Source organism: Pan paniscus, chromosome 14 (assembly GCF_029289425.2).
Source record: "Pan paniscus chromosome 14, NHGRI_mPanPan1-v2.0_pri, whole genome shotgun sequence".
NCBI lineage: Eukaryota > Metazoa > Chordata > Mammalia > Primates > Hominidae > Pan > Pan paniscus.
Genome location: NC_073263.2, coordinates 98,846,420 through 98,871,481, shown reverse-complemented (window position 1 = coordinate 98,871,481; position 25,062 = coordinate 98,846,420). Strand labels below are relative to the sequence as shown.

At 40.5% G+C, this 25,062-nt stretch overlaps 1 protein-coding gene across 16 annotated transcripts in view; it reads right to left on the bottom strand.

Annotated features, from left to right (window-relative positions):
* Positions 1-25,062, bottom strand: part of MBNL2 (muscleblind like splicing regulator 2) — a 254,347-nt gene that overhangs the window by 40,675 nt on the left and 188,610 nt on the right. For all 16 annotated transcript variants that reach the window (XM_055096915.2, XM_057299607.2, XM_034936869.3 and 13 more), the window contains 3 exons: positions 20,658-20,822; positions 10,214-10,414; positions 6,395-6,658 (listed from right to left, as the gene is read on the bottom strand). In XM_055096915.2, coding sequence (XP_054952890.1) covers positions 6,395-6,658; positions 10,214-10,414; positions 20,658-20,822 — 630 coding nt within the window. The remainder of the gene's footprint in view (positions 1-6,394; positions 6,659-10,213; positions 10,415-20,657; positions 20,823-25,062) is intronic.

The window sequence follows — 25,062 nt, the reverse complement described above, 5'->3', positions numbered from 1 at the left end:
AATAATAAAAATTTCACCCTGGAAATGCTTGGGGTTCCTATATGGAAGTCAGGTGAATGGAATATTAATATCTTCTAACTGTATTCATCACTCCTGTTTGTCCTTTTAAATAAGGAAATAATAGTTTTTCTTCCGTGTACTGAGTAATTTTGCTATTAGAGTAGCAATACTTTGACTTTATCCAACAGCACCTAGGCTGGTTTCAAATGAGCCTCTCACTTCAACTAAAAACACATGACAGATTCAGTAATTTTCATGTCATTGTCAGAAAGAACCTGGCTTTTGTTCTGAAACTACATTCCTTTGGGTTGTCTTTGACGATGCTGCAAGATCCTCTGACTTATCAGAACTCCAAATTTGGGCACAGTGTAACAATCCAAGAAACTATGGTAACTAACACTGTTGGCATCCACTGCAATAATCTTTATGCAGCTTGATGAATGTAACCATGAATGTAATGTGAAAATGTGTAGAAGGGTACACAGAAGAGTACAGCTTTGACTTGAAGAAATGCAGCAGGGAAATGACCTGTTTGTGTAAATGGCCATTTTCCCTCTTATCCCCATCAGCCCAGGTCATCTATCACTGACATATACTAGGTGTATTGTTCCTTTAATGACTGAAGTATATATTGGTTGCAGATGTTAAAACTGGTCGATTGAGGAAACAGGCAGATGAAATCAGGGCTCAGCCCTAAGGTCACTATTAGTACCTTGATATGTTGTGTTAATAAGTACAGGCATAGGTTGTTTTATTGCACTTTGTTGTATGGTACTTTGCAGATACTTCAGTTTTTTAAAATTGAAGGTTTGTGGCAACCCTATGTTGAGTCTATCAGAGTCATTTTTCCAACAGCATGTGCTAACTTTGTGTCTTTGTCACATTTTGGTAATTCTCACAATATTTTTAAATTTATTGTTATTATATCTCTCATGATGATTTGTGATCAGTGATGTTTGATGTACTATTTTAATTGTTTTGGGGCACCATGAACCATGCCACAAACTTAATCGATAAACGTCATGCATGGTCTGACTGCTGCACTCACTGGCTATCACCCCTCTCTCTCCTTCCTCAGGCCTCCCTATTCCCTGAGACAAAATTATATTGAAGTTAAGCCAATTAATAACTTTAAATGGCCTCTAAGTGTTCAAGTGAAAGAAAGAGTCACAGATTATTACTTAAAATCAAAAGCTAGAAATGATTAAGCTTAGTGAGGAAAGCATGTCGAAAGCCAAGATAGGCTAAAAGCTAGGCTTCCTGTGCCAAGGTTATCCATGTTGTGACTGCAAAGGGAAAGTTCTTGAAGGAAATTAAAAGTGCTACTCCAGTGAACATACAAATGATAAGAAAGCAAAACAGCCTTATTGCCAATGTGGGAAAAATTTTATTGGGCTGGACAGATCTAACCAGCCACAGCATTCCCTTAAGCCAATGCCTACCTTATTTATTTATTTATATTTTTATTTTTTTGAGACAGAGTCTCACTCTGTGACCCAGGCTAGAGTGCAGTGGCATGACCTCAGTTTATTGCAACCTCTGCCTTCCAAGGTTCAAGCGATTCTCATGCCTCAGCTCTTTGAGTAGCTGGAATTATAGCCGTGCGCCACCATGCCCAGCTAATTTTTGTATTTTTAGTAGAGACGGGGTTTCACCATGTTGGCCAGGCTGGTCTCAAACTCCTGGCTTCCAGTGATCCACCCACCTCTGCCCCACAAAGTGCTGGGATTATAGGCATGAGCTACCACGCTGGCCGAAAACCTAATTTAGAGCAAGGTCCTGACTCTCCTCAATTCTATGAAGGCTGAAAGGAGAGAGGAAGCTACAAAAGAAAAGTTGGAAGCTAGCAGAGATTGGTTCACAAGGTTGAAGAAAAGAAGCCATCTCCATAACATAAAAGAGCATGGTGAGCAGCAAGGGCTGATGGAGAAGCTGCAGCAAGTTATTCAGAAGATCTAGCTAAGGTCACTGATGAAGGTGGCCACAGTAAACAACAGATGTCAACGTAGACAAACCAGATATTGGAAGATGTAAACTAGGACTTTCAGAGCTACAGAGAACGACTAGCTTCAAACCTTCAAAGTACAGCAGCTGACTCTTGCTAGAAGCTAATGCAGCTGGTGAATTTAAATTGAAGCCAATGCTCATTTACCATTCTGGAAATTCTAGGGCCCTTATGAATTATGCTAAATCTACTCTGCCTGTTCGCTAGAAATGAAACAACAAAGCCTGGATGACAGTATATGTATTTACAACATGGTTTACTGAATGTTTTAAGCCCACAGTTGAGACCTACTGCTCAGAAAAAAAGATTTGTTTCAAAATATTACTGCTTATTGACAATGCACCTTATCACCCAAGGGCTCCAGTGGAGATGTACAAGGAGATTAATGTTGTTTTCATGCCTGCTAACACAACAGCTATTCTGCAGCCTATGGATCAAGGAGTTATTTCAACTATCAAGTCTTATTAATCGAGAAATACATTTTGTAAGGCTGTAGCTGCCACAGATAGTGATTCCTCTGATGGAGCTGGGCAAAGTAAATTGAAAACCTGTAAAGGATTCACCATTCTAGATGCCATTAAGAATATTCATGATTCATGGAAGATCAAAATATCAACATGAACAGGAGTTTGGAAGAAGTTAATTCCAATCCTCATGGAAAGCTTTGAGGGGTTCAAGACTTAAATGGAAAAAGTAAGTAACTCCAGAGGTAATGGAAATAGCAAGAGAACTAGAATTCTTAATAGAAGTAGAGCCTGAAGATGTGACTGAATTGCTGCAATTTCATGATAAAACTTTAATGGTTGAGGAGTTGCTTTATGGAGCAGCAAAGAAAGTAGTTTCTTGAGATGGGTTCTACTCTTGGCTAAGATGCTGTGAACATTGTTGAAATGATACCAAAGGATTTAGCAAACTATATAAACTTAGTTGATAAAGTAGCAGCAGGGTTTTAGAGGACTGTCTCCCATTTTGAAAGAAGTTCTACTCTGAGCAAAATGCTAACAAATAACATTGCAGGCTACAGAGAAATCTTTCATAAAAGGAAGAGTCAATCAATGTGGCAATGTGTTTTAAGAAATTGTATTTTTAAGAAATTACCACAGCCATCACAACTTTCACCAATCACCACCCTAATCAGTCACCAGCCATCAACATCGAGGCAAGACCTCCCACCAGCAAAAAGATACGACTCACTAAAAGCTCTGACTATTGGTTAGCATATTTTAAGCAATATTTTAAAATTAAGGTGTGTATATATTCTTCAGACATAATGTTCTTGCACATTTAATAGACCACAGTGTAGTGTAAACATAACTTTTATATGCACTGGGAAACCAAAAAATTCATGGGATTTGTTCTATTGTGATACTCGCTTCATTGCAGTGGTCTGGAACTGAACTTTTACTTGAGGGACTAATATTTCCATATTATCAGGGCCTCATTCCATACCTCAGTGACCAAGGATAGCCACTGGGACCCAGGCTGAGTCAATCACAGCATCCTGTCACTGACCACAGGGACAGCCACCAAAATGACCTTTAACTTCTTCCCCTGCTCCAATACCTAATTAGAGCTGGTATAAAAGACACCATTCTCTCTCTTGTCAAAAGATGTAAGAATACATCCCTATAGAGGTCCAAAGCCTTGGTCCTGGGTCTTGTAGAGAAGCTGACCTTAGAGAATGGTGTGGCCATAGTAAGAGAAGCAGGCAGGGGAAAGAAGAGAGTGACCTGTTGGTTCTGAAGTTTCTGAACCCAGGCGTTCCTGAGTCCATCTCTACTAAAAATATAAAATTAGCTAGACATGGTGGCATGCACCTGTGGTCCCAGCTCCTCAGGAGGCTGGCACATAAGAATCACTTGAACCTGGGAGGCGGAGGCTCCAGTGAGCCAAGATCGCACCACTGCACTCCAACCTGGGTGACAGAGCAAGACTCTGTCTCAAAAAACAAATAAATCAACAAATTTTGTGGAAAAATGTGTTCTTAGTGCCCATCAATCAACACACCAATTAGGATAAGTTGGAGCTGGCCTAAAATAATGATTACAATGAAAAAAAATTTGCTTCCTATGGGATGAGATCCTCACCAGGTCGATAGTAGAATGGATGTCGCATTGGCAAAATGTGTAAAAGATCTCATTTGTGCTCTGAAAGAATTCCTTTTTTATCAGCCTTAAGTGATCAGTTTACTCTCCTCCTCCCATTCCCAGTTATAATGAGTTTCGGAAACTACTCTTTTACTAGAAGAAAAAAAGGGAGAATCTCTCTATTTTATTGACGCTCTTGTGTGGATACATACATCTCCACATATATAGGAATTCACACTCAGCAAAATAAAAAAATATTAGGTCCAATAACATACGAATGAGAAGGATGAGAGGAAAGGACACTAAAGGGGCAAGAAAAGGACTCAGAGATTAAACAAAAACAGTGATTTAGATGACGAGGCCAGTGCTCAAGGTGTATGGAAATAAGCAGCTCAGATTGGAAAGGTCTCTCTAGAACCACACACTCCGCACCTGGTGGTGATTACCTCAGGGCAGATGGTGCCTTTCTTGCTGTATCCCTATCACTGATCACAGGTCCATGCCTTAATAAACATTTGCGCAAACAATGTTGAGTAATTGTGAACTTGTTTGTGTGACAGCTACCCTTCCATTTTAATCAGTAATCAGTGTATGAGGTGATGGCTGCTAACTAGAACAAAGTGTTTTCAAACTGTACTTTTCATCTCTGCAGTCATAGCTCTCCTTCTTGAGGGAGGACTGGCCACTGAGTCCTTCATGCCCTCTGGACCCGATTAACTATTTCTATCATGTCACTGAGGAGCATTTTATTGCTCTCAGTTACTAACTCCAAACTCCTTGAGGGCAAGGAAACCTGACTGATTTATTTATTCTACCCAGCAAGTGCCTGATGCATGGTCTCATAAAATTTTTTGAAAGAATGAATGCATAGTGCCTATCACATATTAACATAGACTTCTGATAAGCCAGAGAGCTCACATGAAAAGAAATTAATTAGAAACTTCTGCAACCTAATGCAGAAGTTCTCAAGCTTTGCGATGCATTGGAATCACCTCGGAGCTTTTAAAAACTGCCACTGTCGCCAGGTATGGTAGCTCGCACCTGTAATCCCAACACATTGGGAGGTAAAGGTGTGAGAATTGCTTGATCCCAGGAGTTTTGAGACTAGCCTGGACAACATGGCGAGACCCTGTCTCTACAAAAAAAAATTAGAACTTAGATGGGCATGTTCCCAGCTACTCAGGAGGCTGAGGCGGGAGGATCAGTTGAGCCCAGGAGTTTAAAGCTACAGTGACCCATGATCATTCCACTGCACTCCAGCCTGGGTGACAGAGACCTTGTCTTAAAAAAAAAAAAAAATCCCACTGCCCAGACCACACCAGACCAACTAAATAAGAAAATAAGAAACTTCAGGGAAAGGGACAGATGTCAGGTCAGACCCTTCAGGTTGTTCCAAAATGTAGCCAAGTTTGATAAGCAATGTCTAGGCAGGTGCTTCTCAAATGTTAATGTGCATACAAAACAGCTGGGAGATGTTTTACAACTTAAATTCTGATTCCCTGAGGTCTGGGGTGAGGCTGAGGATTATGGAGGCTCCACAGGCTTCTAGGTGATCCTAATAATGGTGCATCTGGCCTCTAAGGGACAGTTAGGCTCTCCGAGATTCTGAGCAGGCTCCCAGGCGATGATAATGATGTACTGCTGGTCTCTAATGACAGTAGGGTGACTCAGGGAAGCAAGCCTAGGTCACAGGTCTTTTTTTTTTTTTCTGCACCAGCCAGGATGGCTCCACTTTCATCTGTTTCATGCATTGCTATTCTGCATAAAACCTCATTGAGATGGGGAATCTGACCAGCATTGCCCTTGTGATAAGTGAAAGAAGAGAAAATGGGAGTAGCGAAAAGCCAAATCACTCTCTGGGCTTCTCTTAGGCCACAGATGTCCTCCGCGGCTGCTCCAAGGAGCTGGGTGCCTCCTCGTGCTCAGGTGCAGAAATGCACCTTTCTTTCCCCTCTCTGAAGCGGTGCCCACCTTCATGTTCATTACAAGGCCCCTGAGCCTCTCTTAAAAAGACCCTAAGTGAGCACACTCAATCTCCGCCACCCTAGGAGGGGGAACGGAGCTCAGGGACCCCAGGACTTTCCCTGCACCTGAGGGATTTACTTATTGTGCTGAAGGGGGGCAGGAGGGGAAAACAAAACAAAACAAAAAGGGGGAAAACAACAGCAAAACTTAGGCAGCGGAGCAGCAGGAATAGCAGCCTTCCATGTTTCCCGAGTGTTTGGAAGAACATCCAAGTCCCAGCCCGGAGCGGCCTCCGCAGAGGCGCCGGGGTGCAGGGGCGGCGGGCGGCCGCACTTACCATGACTGTGGCCGCGGCCGCGGCTGCCTGGGCGGCCACCGCAGCTTGGTTGGCTTGGTGCTGCGCAGCTTTGATTTTGGCCTGCAAGTGTGCAGGAGGGTGAAAATATTTGCATTTCTCCCTCATGCAACGCCCCTTTATGTAATCCATACAAACGGTTACGGTGTTGTCACTTGTGTCGATCATGGTGCTGTCTGCGGGGTGTGCAAAGCGGCAGTCGGTCTCTCCCCGGGCACAGTTTCCTCGCTGGAACTCCCTGCATACCTAAGACAGGGAAGAAGAGCCGCGCTGCAGAGGCAAGCCTGAGCCCAGGCGCCCCTGCGGCCCCGGCCACCGCGGGAGGAGCGGAGGCTGCCTCGCTTTCAATGGTGACTCATGTACCACTGACAAGAAAAGATTGATTATGCGGAACCCAGGTAACCACAATCTCTGACACAGTCATTTGAGTTTTGTTTTACCCCCTTTTCTAGGGTGAAAATCTATATTGAGAAAATAATCCGAAATCTGCAGTTCAGCTAAAATAACAAAGGAAAAGCAACAAGGCCTCCATTGTCCCTGGGTAGCATATTATGCAGCTGTCTATCGATCTGTCTGTCTGTCTATCCATCCATCCATATATCTATCATCTATCTATTTATCCATGCATCCATTCCTTCATCTATCATCTACCATCAATCAATCTATCCAATCATCTATCCACCTGTTCATTCATCCATCATCTATTATCTATCATCTATCAATCTATCCCTCTATTATCTATTATCCATCTATCCATCCGCCCATCCATCTATCCATCCATCCATCCATCCATCTATTATCTGTTAATCTATCATTATTTTTAATGGTAAAAACTGCAATTACTTTTGCACCAACCTAATATTATCTATCATCTACCTACCTACCTACCATCTATCTATCCGTCCATCCAGCCAGCCATTCATTCATCCATCTATCATCTATCCATCCAGCCATCCATCATCTATCATCTACTGATCTATCTAAAATCTATCAATTAATTAATCATCTATCTAATCTAGTTACCTATCTATATACCTGCTTACCTATCTATAATCTATCTATTTAATCTGTCAATCACCTATAATCTATCTACCTCTCTCTATATCTTCAATCACCTACTTGTATGACAATTCTGACAATGCTATAGGTTTTTTTTGTGTGTGTGTGGAGGGATAATTTCACCTATATCAAGCTACCACGTCATAGCTGTACAAAAAGAATCAGAGAGAAAATGACGACAAACTTGTTCCTCCTCTCTCTAAGGGGGTGGGGGGAATCTGAACACTCCTGTTTCCCACTCCTTCTCTCCTGCTCTACAAAGATAACATAATCATAAATCAGAAGAACAATATCTAAGACACCAAAATTTTCGTTTTTAAGGTCACTATACTATTTTTGACAGCACAGAAAAGAAAAAAAAAGACAAAAGGAGAGAAATATGGCAAGAGATATAGAGAAAGAAAAATGGAGGGAAATAGTTTATTTTAAACATTCTTTAATGCTAAATTATCCTGAAATCTCAAGTAACTAGGATTCTCTATCCCCTGAGAATTCTGGTGGATCAAGATTTTACTGTATGAAAAAATATTTCTTTAGAATTTGAAGAGTATTCTTAATTATGCCCTGCATATAGATAACATGAAATAGCATAAATAACATATGCATGTTGCTTATATAATTCTTCTCTGCTCATAAATATTAGCAGGAAATAATTGTGAGTAGAATCGTAAGTTATTTATTTTTAGGCTCCAATTCCAAAGTGGATATGTAAATGATCATCACGCTGATCATTAGTGATGTTATATGAAGGGCCCCTGACATGAAATTCAAGTATTGTGGAAGTCAGACATACTTAGGAAATACTGTTTCACTGACCAGTGACCAGGCCAGCTTGAAGGTAAATAGCATGAATCACCAGATTGTTAATTGTTTCCTCCTACTTTGGATATTAGCCAACATTCTAACTTTAGTTCATAAAATGCACAAAATAAATCACTAAGATGTTCCCACGGATTCTGAGCAAGCCTTCCTCCATCAATGGAATGACTTCTGTCTGATAGCATCATAGGTGTGGACCAGCCATCAAGCTCCTACCAAGGTGCTTTGTGTGCAGCTGACTTCATTCCTGGTTTGAAATGAACCAAAAGCCGCTCTGCTAAAATCATTGTGATTCATTTTTACATGTCTTTGTCTACCAGCCCTGTTGGGAAGGACAATTTGTTCCCAATTCCACTGATTTAATTTGTTTTCTAAAATACAGTCACATACTGAACACAAAAGCTCCGTGGGTCCAGCAGGTGGAGCCCAAAACACTTTTCCAGTCCTGTGAAAGGTCTATTCAGTAATTGACAAGGGTAGGCTGGATCTTTTCAAAATAGTAACAATTAGAGTTTACATTCTCTTCATCTGGGCATCCAGATTGAAACTAAGTGAAAAAATAAATATCTTCTAAAATACTTGCAGTTTGAAATTCTGAGTTTTAAAACTTGCACAGGTTATTAGGCAGCCACATTTTATTGCCTTCAAGGTTTACTGGGTTAATATTTAAACAAATGCACATTGAAAGAACATTCTCTAATAATCCCACTAACAGAAAGCACTGTGTACGTCCTAACCAGATGCATCACCTAACACCTTTAATCAGTAATGGAATTAAAGGAGCTCTCTGAAAAATCTATGAGAATCTTTATACACCCTTATGAAATGCTGTAGTGAATATCATAGGGATATAGCAGTAAGATACATAGATGAGTTCTACAGCTCTGATTAAAGAGAAATTTTACCCAACAAAGTACAGGAGGTTTGGTTTGATTCATAACTTAAGAACGATGTTTTTTATATATAGGAACTTGTTTTCTTGAATGTTATAGAACAATTGAGGTTAAAGAAAATATCTCAATTAATAACTAAATTTACGGGCTGGGCGCGGTGGCTCACGCCTGTAATCTCAGCACTTTGGGAGGCCGAGGCTGGCGGATCACCTGAGGTTGGGAGTTCGAGACCAGCCTGACCAACATGGAGAAACCCTGTCTCTACTAAAAATACAAAATTGGCCAGGCGTGGTGGCGCATGCCTATAATCCCAGCTACTTGGGAGGCTGAGGCAGGAGAATCACTTGAACCCGGGCAGAGAAGGTTGTGGTGAGCCAAGATTGCACCACTGCACTCCAGCCTGGGCAACAAGAGCGAAACTACGTCTCAAAACAAAACAAAACAAAAAACTAAATTTACTCATCCTCCAATTTCCCCTGTTTAGCAACAACACAATCAGAACTAATATGCCAGAACACACTAGAGCAGACATGTTTGTTCTCGAGACATTGAAATATAATCATACCAATTGGTAAATAGTTGTAGTCCCACTTACTCCCACCAGTGTCCCTGAGTGTCCTCGGCTGCCCTGGTTGCTGGGCTCCTGATCCACCAGTTTCCAGAACTTTCCAGGGTCTTGCAAGGATTACACCTTGACATGAGGAGGCCTTCAGGACCTGGAGCCATCTCTATGGGCTGCATCATGATTGAGTCACTGTTCCATTGATTGTTTAATATTTTTCCCTTAAACGCATATTCCATGCAGCTGATTTTTGTGTTAAAACTAGTCTTTTCCATAGACTAATTTCCTTTATACTTGGCCTTAACTTCAAACCATAGAGTTATGAATACATGGGTTTTAGGTGAGTTTGTGTGTGTGTGTTTACATGGCTGTTTTGCAAGACTGAATTAATATCTTACAAGCAATCACTTACACAGAAGTATATTTCTACCACAAATGCATCTCAAAACACAAGTAGAATTGAAGTACCTCCAGTTTGTCAGTCCTGAGAAGTTTCTGAGTTGCAGTTGAGCCCGGGACAGTGACCGGTGGACTTCCGGGAACAATAACAGGCGTGGTGGGCAGAATTTCCGTTGGGACCAACCCAACTCCAGGGGTTACAGGTGCTAGGTAAGGAGCAAAGCTAATAGCCGTATTTGTCCCTATCGCGGGACCTACAGGGAAAGTGGGCTGTTAAAGGAAGACAACACAGGAGAAAGAGTTATTTAGAATAAAACTTTAAAAAATTACCAGCAAATGTCATTTGAGCAAAATGTATTCATCATATACTCCGTGTTAATTGTATAGCTCAATGCTGACCTATAATAAAAATGACATCCATGTAGACCCTCTCTTCCCCAAACCATACAGAAATATGAGAGAACATCATAAAAAACCTCTAGTTACAGGAACTAGATTAAGCTTTTGTCCCTATGAAAGTGTTCTCAACAAAAGAAAATAATTTCAACTCTAATTACTCAACATTCCAAACTATTAAATGTTATAACACTAAGGTAGTAAAAGCTATAGAATACTGACTAATAATCTTTGATTTATTCTACATGTTTCTCAAAGGGAGAGGAGTCACAAAACCCTTTGATTACAGCCTGATTTTCAAGTTGGCCAAGTCTATGCATTCTCAAACAGTGGGGTTACTTGGAATTTTATTTTGCCCAGACTTACCAGTATGTTTCCGTATTCCATCACTAGCATGTATATTCCCAAAATTCAAATGTAGTTTTCAAATAAACCTATGATTTTTTGCTCTAGTTCAACTACATCTAGATCCAGTCAGTCTTCCCTTCCTGAAAGGTTTTCTGGAAGAGCTTTTTAATCAAACAATATTGTGACTGGCCATTAAAAGTTGGTTTGGTTTCCTAGGTCACAAAATCAACACAGCAGTGACAAGAGCATACAGAACCTTATTAAATTTGTTCTCTGTCCCTATATTCCTCATCTAGGAATAAGAAGAAATATGCTAGTGGGTTGAGGTGATGATTATTTTTAAAAGCTCCACCTAATAATATGTAAATAATTCTGCCTTTTAGAAAAGAAATAATGTACATTTAAGAGAACAAACCTTGTTAAGTAATTTAAAATGCTAAAGATTTTTCTTAGAATAAATTGTACACCAAATTGGACCTGAATGCTTCTTTTCGTTTGTTTGGTTGGTTGTTAATTATAGATGATTTTTAACCTATTTGATTTCAATTTGCAATTACATATTAATGCAATTTTTTAACACTGAACTTTACTGTTGCTTGTCACACTTTTAACATTGAACTATGCTGTGTCATGCTTGTTCTCTGTTTCTACATTGTGGGTGACATTCTTCTTGTCTATTTATGACCCTGGATGGATTGTTTAACATATGGGAAAAATGACAACCTATGTTTAATAAACATACTTTTTCTTTATAGCAGTAACAGAAAAATATCTCTTATGAAAAGTCATTATAGAAAAGAGTAAATTATTGATAGTTTGTGCAGGCAGTTATCAGACAGGCAGGAAAGCCTATTTTCAAAGTGGCTAGAAGGGGTGGTTCTAATGGTCTTAGAGGGGTCCTGGCTCAGTACTCCCACAAGATGCTGTTAGATCTCTATGGCTCAGACGTAAAATCCACTTTGGGAGAAAGTTGCAACATGAGGTCTGAATGTGGGAAATAGATGGCAGTTAGAATTTTTTTCTTCCTCTACTGTCAACAAATGTTTATATGTGTATGTTACTCACTGAGTCATAATTATAGAAAGTTATGATTTTCAGTAACTGTAGCTTTTATAATTTAGTACTACTGGAGAAAAAGCCAAGTGATTTAAATGGTCTAAGGACTATGTAATGTTAGGATTTTTAAAAAGAATCAATTCTGAAAGGTCATAAATCACAGCACATCAGTGATTCAGTGGACTAGCTCTGTCAGAAATGCCTGGGGGAGATTTTACAAATAGTGATTAAATTCTGACCCAGTAGATCTAGGCTGAGACCTTGATACTTGAATTTTAGAAATTTTACTAAATGATCTGATGCATGGCCAAATTTGGGGAGCATTGTCATATGTGAGGAGTAAAAATAGTATTAAAAAACTTGCACTAAATGTGTAATTTAACCCAGAGACTATCAACGTAAACATTTAGATAAAAGAGCCCTCCCCCATACTGCCATTTTTATTTTCTCTGGAAGCAAATTCTCAACCCTCCCAGCCCACAGATCATTTGAAGCTAGATCATTTGAAGCTAGGGTTAGTGTGGTACCATAAATACGGGTTGTACTTTGCTTTGTCGATAGGATTGAGAACCTCAAAACTCATTTCCCAAAACCATTTTGGATATCGACAAATCTATTCCAATTAGGTAACTTTTGTCTTCAAAAATATATGTCACTTGTCCATCTGATTTCATAGTCTAAAATGAATGTTCCAGTATGTTTTATTGATGATGGCAATAACACAGTTCACAGAGAAATAGTAATATTTTAAAGTAAAACCATAGATTTTAGACTCAGAGAGACCTGAATTCAAACCTAGCGCTCTGACACTTACTACTCATTAACCTGGGGAGGAAATTAACCTCCCTGGGCTTTAATTTTCTTATCTGCAATGAGTAAGTGAAACCACTTAGCTGAAAGGGTTGGGCAGAACAAGGCGCTATTGCACTCCCATTTCCCGTGGTCAGAACTCAGTAAAAAGCAGCTCTCATTAATACTGTAAAAATCAATGTCGATCAAGGTTTTTTTGGCCTCAAATTATCTAACAGTTCTGCAACAGGGATGTAATGAGCATAGCAGTATAGTAAGGGTATAAAAGTGAGTAAAAATATAGCAACAAATTTCCCTTTCCTTTTGAAATGTGGACTAAAAAAATATTTTCTGTCACGTGAAACTGAAAGTTGCAAGTTCATAGGCCTTACGAAGACAGACGCAGTTGGATATGTTCCTTTCTGATGTAGCATGTTTTTCATTGAAGTTGATTAGTTAAAAAATACAGTTACGGTGATTTGCAGAGAGGCTCACTCTGTGTTAATATTATTGTGGATAATAATGCTTTACATCTGTGAAAGGTTCTGGTAGTTCTCAAGGCATTCTCACACTTGTCTTCTTTAATCTTCTCAAATCCATGAGAAGCAAGTGCGGCGGCAAGAATTGCTCAGCCTTCCAGGTGAAAACAATTTAGAGGAGAGCCACTAAATGGATAACCCAAGGTCAATGCTGCAAGGCAAAGTCAAGGCAGAACACCCGGGACTCCTGGCTCCTAGTCTGAGGCCATGTCCACTCTTCTGCGATTACTAGATTTTGTTGGTTATTTCTTAAAACAAAAGAGGAAAAACAACCCCCCCACAAATCAGTTGCCCGTATGTTTCTGGAGAGAATGCAGAGAGCGTTTGGTGGAGAGTTGCACAGGAACACGACCCACAGCCAGCCTGGGCCTTCTACAGACAGGAGGTGTGAGGTGTGGGGCCTGCTGCCTTGGAAAAGTGGTTCTCAGATCCTGAATTCAAATTAAACTCCCGAGGTAGAATCTCGGCCAACAACGGATCCCGGTGTCTGAGTTTGGTTCTCAGCTGGCGGCTGAGAAAAGAGAAGGGCAGCACCTTCCAATGATTCTGTTCCTGGAAGCGCACCAACTACAGCTTGGGAGAATTAGCCCTGCAGTTTCTGCAGAAGTGCTGTTGCCAGGCTGTCTGAGACAGGATCCATTTGGTCCACGTCATCTCTCAGCTCAAAGCCACAGCTAAAAAGGCCAGAGGACAAGATTCGCGGGAAGCCTTCTTGAAGAAAATCGCTTCTGAAATGCTGGTCTTGCGATTTCCTGCCCCTGTTCTCTACTCCACCTTCCCGTGTTCCTCTCCGCAGTCTTCCATGCCCTGCTTTCCCTCCCAGGACATCAGGTCCAGGTTCAAAGATGACAAACACACCCACACACACAACACACTCATATACACAACACATACTCATACACATTCACAACACTCCCATACACTCAACACACGTACATTCACACACACAACACACTCATATACACAACACATACTCATATACATTCACAACACACTCCCATACACTCACACACGACACACTCATATACACAACACATACACACAACACACTCATACACACACACAACACGCTTTCATACATACACATACACTCACAACACACATACACAACACACTCATGTATACTCACACACACTCAAAATACCCACACCCACCACACACACAACACACTCATGTACACACAAAACTCATGTACTCGAAACACACAACACACTCAGGTACACTCACATATACACTCAGATACACATATACTCAACACACACTCATGTATACTCACATACTCAAAACACAACACACACACACTTGTACTCTCACACAACGTTCATACACTCAACACACTCATGTACACTCACATACACTCACAACACACGCACATACACACACACTCATATACACTCACACACTCAAAACACACCCACACTCACCACACACAACACACTCATGTATACTCACTACACACAACACTTGCATGCTCGAAACACACACCACACTCATGTATAGTCACATATACACACTATACACTCAGATACACTCAACACACACACCCATGTATACTCACATACTCAAAACATAGACACACAACACACACAAACACTTCTACTCTCACACAACACTCACAACACACCCACATACACAAACGCTCGTACACACACAACACATACAACACTCATGTGTACTCACAACACAACACACACATCACATACACACCACACATACACTCACAACACACCTACGCCTCCCACACACTCACAAAACACTCATGTACACTCACAACACAAAACACACTCGTACACTCACACCCACATACACTCTCACAACACACATACACACTTATGTACACTCACATATACTCACTACACACAATACATGTACACTCAAACACACTCATGTAAACAGTCCCATACACAACACAGTCATGTACATGCACATACACTATACACACAGCAGTCACATACACTTGCATACACTCAACACACAACACATGCATACACTCACATACATACACTCACAACACACATTCACACCCAACACTCGTACACTCAACACACACTTGTACACTCACTGTACACTCACATAAAATAACACTCATGTACACACACAACACATGTACACACAAAACTAATGTACACTCACAATATACCACACATGTACACACATACACTACACACATACACAATACACTCGTACACTCAGTATATACACTGACAACACACTAATATACACTCACAATACACTCACGTACACACATACATGCAGTACACACACCCACAATGCACGGATGTACACTCACACTATACACAAACAACACATGTACACTCACATACACCAACACATTCGTGTACACTCATACACACCAACACAACACTCATGTACACTCACACACAACACACTCATATGATCATACACACACACAAAACACACTCATGTACACTCATACACTCACATTCACATGTTCATACACAATATCCTCATGTACTTACACTCACACTATAACACACTATACACACACACAGCACTCAACACACACCACACACTCGTACTCTCACACACTCATAACACACTACACACACAGGACACTCATGCACACAAAAAACACGTACACTCACATATACTCACAACACAGTCATACACCACACATAATACATTCACTACACACAACACACGTACACTCACAATACACATGCAACACAAATACACTACAGACAACACATATGCACTCACAGCACACTAGCACACATATATACACTCACTACACACCTGCATGCACACATATACACACTTGCACATATACACTACACATTCATACTTACGTACTCAACACACTCTCACGCAAACATGCACTTTCTTTGCTATTTTGTAGCAGCAAGGGGGCTTAGCCAAGGGTAATGGCCAAGTGGCCCGAGGTATTTCATGGCTCAAAAGTGCAGTCAGTAGGCGAGAATGCCGTCGTCCCACTCGTTTAGAATGCGTCTGCTTTAAAGGGTAGGTGCCTGGCACTCACGCTAAAAGGCTGACTGACACACGGCGTCTCCTAAGCCTCCCCCCTCTACTGCCAGAAGCAGCTCCGGAGGGCACAAGACTCATGCAAGACTTGTCCCTCGTGGTTCTTCCATCGCCATCCTCCTAAAGGTCGCTCACACTTGCTTCTTTATCTTGAGTGCACATATGAAGGCTGTGTGCGCTCTGGGAAGGGAAGGAGGGAAGAATTCCTGTCCTATTCTATCAGGAATTGGGGAGAGAAAAGCTGCTAGGAGGAATAAATGAAGGGGCCTTTTCAAACACTGTGAATTTGAGACAGAAGGGTTGTCAGGGGAGAGAAAGGCTTGAATTTTCATTCCCTTAATAAATATTTATTGGTGCAGACATGGTGCCAGAACACTGTGTACATTGATTGAACTGAAGCCCTAATGAGAAAGAAGAAAACAAACAAAATTACAGTTCATTTGTATGGATAAGCAAAGAAGGAGGAGGGCTCGCTGGTAGAGAATGCTGGGGGTTGCATGTGGGTTACAGGGGTGGACCTGGAGTCCTTATGAATGAGGTGAGTTAATGTGTGAAAAGCACTAAGACATGGACAGGCCAGCAGAGGCAGAGGCTGGGACACGCACGAGCTGCGTGTGTTCACCCAGCAATGTAGGCAGGGTCGTGACCAGATCACAGAAGCCATAGGTCATGATCAAGGTCAGAGTTTCGGCTTTGTCCCAGTAAGATGGAAAAGCATGGAGGGGCACATAAGGGAGTGACAGGATGCTATTTATGTTTTAAAAAGATTCCTCTGGTTGTTGTCTGTGGGATATAACGGAGTAAAGCAAGAGTGGATATTGATAGATTAGGAAGTAAATGCTTTTATGATATTTTGATAAAAGGTTGATGGTGGCTCAGATGAGGGAGCTGAGAAACAGGGGAGTGGATAGGGTTCAGGGCAGATATGACAGGACTTGCTGATGAACTGGATGTCAGTGAGCCACCTATACTCTACTAGGTCACTGATTCATTTCTGAGACTGAATTAATTTGTTTCTAGAGTTGATAATTTTTAAACATGTCACAGTTTTTATTCTAATACTTCCAGTGATTTCAGGAAAGAGTCTGCTAGGTTTTGGTTTTCGATTGCCAGTTGATAGTACCATTTATTAAAATGGGAAGAATTTGATTTTGAACGGGTCAAGTTCCTTTAAGAAATTTAAAGGTGAGGCCAGTAGAAAGGTGGATATGTGAGCCTGGGGCTCAGAGGAGAGGTTGGGCTGGATGCATACTTTTGGGGGTCCTCAGTCTATAGATGATTGACAGACACAGGAATGGAGGAGACCACAAGGGAGAGGGCAGATGGAAAGAAATATCCAGCTCTTGGAACCTCAACATACGGAAGAGGAACATGGTGGGCAAAGGAGACGGAGGAAGGAGTGTTTAACAAAGGAGAGATTCATCACATGACTTGAGCACCGCTGAGAGGTAGAAGAAATTGTCTTAGTCCATTCTGGCTGCTTATAATAAAATATCATAAGCTGGGTGGCTTACAAACAACAGAATTGAATTTCTCACAGTTTTAGAAGCTGGAACACCCCAAATCAAGGTGCCCGCAGATTTGATGTCTGATGAGGACCAGCTCCCTGGTTCATAGACAGTGCCTTCTTGCTGTGTCCGCACATGGCAGGAGGGTGAGGGGTCTCTCCCATGTCTTTTCTTATAAGGGCACTGATTCCATTCATGAGGGCTCCACCCTCAGGATCTAGTCGCCTCCCATAGGCCCTTAGAGGTTAGGACTCAACGTGAATTTTGGTGGGACACAAACATTCAGACCACAGCAACAATAAAGGCAAAAAGTGACCATTGGTTTGGTAATATGGAGGACACTGGTGAGAGACTGCAGGGGAATGGGTTCAGGAGTGGACAGAAGAAGGAGGGAATGAAGAAATATCCACAGTACTGTAAAGAAGTTTAGTTTATGAGACCTAAAATGGAATGATACTTGACTCTCTTTATCAATTGATTTGTCTTATGCAGTTTTTGCATCTATTAGTTTCCGGTAACTGCTGTAAACAGCTATAAATTACTATAAACCCATTGGCTTAGAATAACACACATTTATCCCTTTATAGTCCTGGAGGCCAGAAGTTCCAAATCGGTTTCACTGGGCCAAAATCAAGGTGTTGGTAGGACTGCCCTCCCTCCAGAGGCTCTAGGGGAGAATCCATTTCTTGACTCTTCCATCTTCTGGTGGTTGCTGGCATTCCTCTGCTGTGGCCACATCAATCCAATCTGCCTCTGTGGTCACATTGCCTTGCTCCTCTTCTGTTGGTGCTAACTCTCCCTCTCTCTTATATGAGCGTCTCTTATAAGGACGCTTGCAACTGCATTCAATCCAGGAGGGTCTCCCCATCTCAAGATTCTTAATTTAATCCCATCTGTCAAGCCCCTGATTCCTTATAAGGTGACATTTATAGGTTCCAGGTACCTCCGAGAGCCATTATTCAGCCACGTATACTCTACTAGGTCACTAATTCATTTCTGAGACTGAATTAATTTGTTTGTAGAGTTGGTAATTTTTAAACATGTCACAGTTTTTATTCTAATACTTCCAGTGATTTAAAAACCTCTATTAAAATATTTAAGTGTAATATTCATTTTTCATAGAGAAATGGTGATTATGAGCTTCTAATTAATATTTGAGACAATAATAAACATAACTTTCAAAAAAAGTTCAACTAATAGTTAACAGCAGGGATGGGATTCTCTTGTTAACACGGCCACCAGTGAGTACCAGGGTCAGTCTTTATTAATTCTAAATAGATAGGATGTGTATGAGTCAAATAAGGGAGACACATAATGTGGTGGTATTATGTTGACCTTGCTGGCTCTAAATTTATTGCTATAGACATTATTTAATATGTATAACTAAATTATTTTAGCATTTAGGTAATTTAATAAAATAGTTTATATGTGAACATCAATAAAGAGAGAACCATAAATTATACATGTGTGTAGTTTAAACAGAACCACTTAAATGCCTATTTTGGGGATTAAATATATTCAGAACTCTATCTGCGTCTAGTCCTTAATCTGGGCGAATTCTTACTCACCCTTTACAAGAGGCTTATTTGAGACTTCCTCCAGGCAGGCTTTCCTTGTCCAGTCTCGTCATTTCCTGTGCTTGAATCTTACTTTGCCCTTTTCTTGTGTCTGTCTATCCCCAAAACACTGTATCTTATTTATCTTGGAGCCCTCTGCACCTGGCATTTCTTTTACTCTGGGCAGAGCTGGTTCCTGGCTACTCTGTACAGAAGCCTGGAGACAAGCAGAATGGCTGACGACCTGCCGGAATTCTCTACTCTCCTTTGGGCAGGCCCTGCCCTCCACACCCCATCTCACAGGGAACACAACAAGAAAATCAAATTTGCTGGTAGCCATCCCTCCTAATTTAGCAGGTTTCAGTCATGCAGACTTTTCCTACAATAAAGGGATTTTTATACAAAAGCCTTTTGTGCACATAGTTTTTAGAAACAAACACATTTCACTCACTGCCTTTCTTTAAAAAAAAAAAGAGCTTGTTTCTGACAAATAATTCACAAATGTAAATGAAACCTACTAAAATTAAATGCACTCCTTTTCCCCAAGGATATCATTCCTAAAACAATTTCCAGACCTTTAAGGAAGTACTTTCAGACAGGGTGAAATCAGGGAAAAATATCTTGTGCAATACATATTTATATGCTAAGTCCCTCCGGCATTTGGTCTTGTGACAATGGTCAGAACTGTCACAGCTTTTGCAGGCCTCTGAAAGGCAGGTTGAGACCTAAGTGACTCAGGTAGGGTCTTCCTTGGTGTTGCTGCATTTGACATCCTTCTTTGGGGGCTGTTACTAGGATCTTCCTGGAACACCCTGCAGAAAGCGCTCTGCTAACATGTCTGAGTTAAGTCCCAGCTCCAAGATTTATTAGCTGCATGACATTGGGGAAAATCATTGAACTTCTCTGGTTTCTCAATTTCCTCATCCTTTAAATGGTGCCATAGAACTACATGGCTCAAAATATTTCTAGGCATCACAAACTCATTGATACATAGATTATTAATTCACACTGTAAATGAACATGTTAAAACTATTTCCGTTCTAAGATGGCTGAGATAGAGAGTTACTGGTGAAAAGAGTTGGAGTGATACAGATTTCCCAGATATTGATTAGAAATTGTCTTTGCCTCCTATTTCCACAAATATTTTTCTATTAATTTTTTTAAAAGCCTATGTTCCTTCATCTATTGAGCTTTAAAGCTATTTGCTTTAATTGTAACCAAAGTGACAAAGTGGAGAGAGGCCACCCTAGGTCAACGTGGCATCATCCATACCAACACTGTAACCATCCAACTCATCACTGAATAAAGATGTACTCACCACTGGATGAAGTGGTGTTCCTGGAAACATAAATTGCATCTGCTGGGCAAGCATTGCTGCTGCAGTTTTTTGCTGAATCAAATTGTTCCTTCCATTAATTTCTAGTTGAGTTTTTAAGTGTGTCGGAGGGTGAAGATACTTGCAGTTCTCTCTCGAACAACGGCCCTGTAAAAACAAGTGTTGGTTTTAGGACTATTTTAAGTAGCTTGCAACTCCAAAGTCAACCACTGAACAATCACTTCTTATACACAAAAGCAAGGATCCTGTGTGTGTGTGTGTGTGGGTGTGTGGGTGTGCGCGCGCATGCTCATGTGTTTGTTGGGGAAAAGTGAATCAAACATTACATGATTATCAAGGTTGCTAATCTTAAGAACATGTTAAGTAGAGAAGCTTCCTGAGGATTTTTCCCTCCCTCCCTCTCTCTCTTTCTCTCTTTCTCTTTCTTTCCTTCCCTCCCTTCCTTCCTTCCTTCCTTCCTTCCTTTCTTTCTTTCCTTTCTTTCTTTCCTTTCTTCCTTTCAGATTCTAAACCCTGACAAAAGATTCCAAAGAAGTGTGACTGCTGAGAGAAAGGAAAGGTCCTTCCCCTACACAGTACGGAAGGTAATCAGAAGGGCATATCTATTGTGGGCTATCAGAAGGAGTCTTTGAACTTGCTATACACTTGTTTGTACATGCTAGAGTGATGTCCAAATATGAATAATTATGTAACAAATTTGTGGAGTAGAGAGTAATAAGAATTTTAAATGTGTGTTCCAGATTAGCTGAAGACATTCTTTCTTTCAGCTTATGGATGAAGAGGCAATAGTGTGCAGGGGTGGACATTTCTTGGTGATATACACATAGATGAAATTCTCAGGCTTGAGCTCAGATAATCATCTGCAAATGATTACTTTGCTACACAAAAGCTGTCACTCTATATACCTGCCTTGCCCTCATGACAGGAGTTCCTCCCATGACAGGAGTATCAAATCTGATGTCATGATGTGACATAGTGAAGAGTGTTTATGGCTAAAGTAATATTTGGAAGCCAAAGCTGGTAAAACAAAGGAAAATAATAATTAGGTGACAGGGTACATAAAACCAGTCTGGAAGGGTAATTGCATATGGCGGTGTTTATACTTAATCCCCAAGTTTTCAAAACTACCAATTGAAAGAATTACATTGATGTGTGAATTATACAATTTCTGGAGAAAGAAGAGCAAACTGTGAACCAGTTTGAGTATCATACTTCCCTAAAGAATTAGTCCATTTGCAGCCAAGAAAAGAGAGTATTGATTTGTTTACCAGATATAAAAATAATTTTAAAAAGCAAGCTTGGGGGATCTGGGGAAATGAATTTGTTTATAGTCATCCTAATTCTAAACATCTGGAGTTCTCACTCTGCTTCCCACTAATTTCATCCGCACTTTTGGCAGCTCAGACTTCCTCTCTGGAGTTTGAAACTTCCCCCACCACCATGGAGAAGGGCAGACATTGGCCCCGTGTTCAGTCCCGGGCATCCGTGCTAATCAACAAATGCTGTCCTGAGGATCTACTGTTAGCAGCGTTAATGGTTGCATCACCCTCTTTGGGGAGGATAACCAGGCAGGTGCCAAGGACACCAAAGGGAATAGGTCCTTGTTTGCTGTTAATAAGAGTCTATAACAATGGGTAATGCCAACATGTCTCCTTAGTCTCAAGTTCATATTATTGACGTTTCATTCAGCTTCCTATGTATACATGGACATTCCAGGGAAAATATTGGAAAGTCTATTGTAAAGACAGAGGTGAAGTGGACACTAATCTAAATCAAAGTAGTACAGGAATCTCTCTTTTCTCTCTTCATCTGCTTCTCTTGCAAACTGAATCTTTTTAAAATTTTTAATCCTAAATCTCTTTGCTTTATGACTTGCCAGGGTCCCTCCAGCCCTGTCAACTTGCTTCAGGTATCTCTTACTTTACTTCCTTTTCTTCCTTGACAATTGCTTGTCTCTTTGTTTGTTAAAATCAAATCTCCAAGAGAGCATTCAGATTGACCCAGCTCCTACAAAGTTCATGTGTGCAAAGTCTTTGAATTGGCTGCCTTTATATCAGGTGGCCAAATACAATTCTATCATTTGTGATGTGAGGTATCCATGAGGATCAAAACATAGCCACAGCCCATCAGCTGGGGTGGAGGAGGGTTATACAGAATGCATTTCTTGTTTAGAGGATAAGCCACCCCAGGTTTCTCTAACCTCATTCCAAACTCTCTTTAGCCACAAACACTGCTCTTGGAAGCTGACACCCAGAAAGGCTCATGTATTCAAGGTGCACAGATGGGTCTAATGGAGAGACTTGGGAAAGCAGAATTCCACAAAATGAGGATGGAATTAATGAAATGTCCACATTTCTACCAGTATGGCTGTTATATTGTATTCACTTATATAATTGTCAATTTGATCACTAGTTTTTTAATGTAATGCTTTGTGGCTGCACACACACATTTCAATTTGGCTGGAAAAATACAATTTTCTCATAAATGCTCTTATCTCTTGATAAAACTGGGACTCGTAGGGAACCATATAAGCTATTTCAGCTAATAGAAAGTATTTTACAACATTGAATTAGTAGTTTATCAATGAAACCTTCTTTTTTGTGAGAATTGCTGTAATTTCCTAGTGTCCTTACTTACATACTTGGAGTAAAGAATGTTATTGATCACCTACATGCCAAGCAATTTATATATGGTCATCTCATTTTCTCCTTATAACAGCAATAGTGATCCCTATTTTTACAAAATAGAAGATGGGCTCAGAAGATAAAGAAACTTTCCCAAGGCCATATATAACTGGTAAGTGGTAGAACTAGATTTTAAATCCAGACCTACCTGACTCAATTACATCACACTGCCAAGCTATTCATTAGCAATAGTTAAAATCCAGGGAGGATAAAAATCTACGATGATCTTTCGTATAATAATAGGATGCATAACAAAATTTTAAATATAATAAGATATGTATATATAGGGATTTGGGAATGGGAAACAATTATTTGCATGGACCTATCCGTTGGTAGGAGGATGGAGGAGTAATCAAGCTCACAGATTCTGGTCTCATAACTTGGCTCGACCTTTTCTTAGCTGCATGACTTTGAGCAATTACTTGACTTTTTTCTTCATCCGTTCAATGAAATAATTATTGTATCTTCTCAGGACTGTTGTGTGATTAAATGAGTTAACACACGCATAAGGCTTAGAAAAATGCCTAGCACATAGTAAGCACCAAGTAAATGTTATTATCAAAAGAAAGATAAATGTTTCTATATGATATTTCATTTTCAGTAAGTACAGAATCATACATTTAGTAGTATTTTGACTGGCTCTTTGATTCTTCCACAGAATAAACTTTCACACCAAACATGTTAAAAGCTACTTAATTGTACTTATTCAAATATTTTATGTTTAAAATTATTTTCAACTCTACAGGGTATTTGTTTAAGTGTCCACATTTTAAGAGACAGCCTTGAACCCTAGTACAATCTAGTATTAATATTTTGAAGAATTATGCACCATGGATGTCTGAGGCACACTAATTCAAACCCTCGGAGACTCTAGGTAACAGAATTTTAGTAATGGATCCTATAGGATTGTAAAATCCTAATGGATAAAGCTATTGTCAAAATAAAACAAGCTATTTGACACAGTGAACAATTTGTAAGGAAGTTTCTGTTAAGGCATAAGATTTGCCAGGATATGCATCAGTGTACAAAAGCTGTTGGTTATCAAAGCAACTTGTCATAGCCAAATGGTACAGGGCAGTGTGCAGAAGCGTAAAGCGTCTTTGTGTATCATTGTGAAACAAAACAGAGGTGTCAAAAATAGTGTCTTCTGATTTTATTCCAAGAAATAAAGACAAAAATGTCTGGGAAAAATCTTCCTTGTGGCAGCTAGGATTTGTTTTTTGCTTTGTTTTGTTTTAACTCTTCCTCCCTTTTAGTTCTTGGTAACACACTATTTCTGGAGAGATAAGGGAGGGAGGGTCCAGTGCCTAGTGGCAGGGACTGGTGCAGCTTCTGTGGGGTGGAGACGGAGATGGGGATGGAGAGCGCCATTGCAGAGTGCTTGTGAAGAGCCTCCCAGGAACTGGGAGCTAGGAGCCTCAGCTAGGGCCAGTAAGGTGGGCTCACACCAGGGACCAGCTCATGGGTCACATAAGCCCTCAGGGCCTTTGCTCATCCCACGTGGGACATGCCAGGTATGGAACCAGCAGGTGGTCATATACTTCCAGGCTACGATCTCATTCATTCTTTCATTCAACAAATATTTCTTGAGATTCTACTATGTGCCACGCATTGTGCTTAGTGCTAGTTAAACAAAGGTGAGGAAAATCAAGACATGGTGTCTCCCTTCATGAAGCCTGCAGTCTTGTGGGGGAAGACAGATG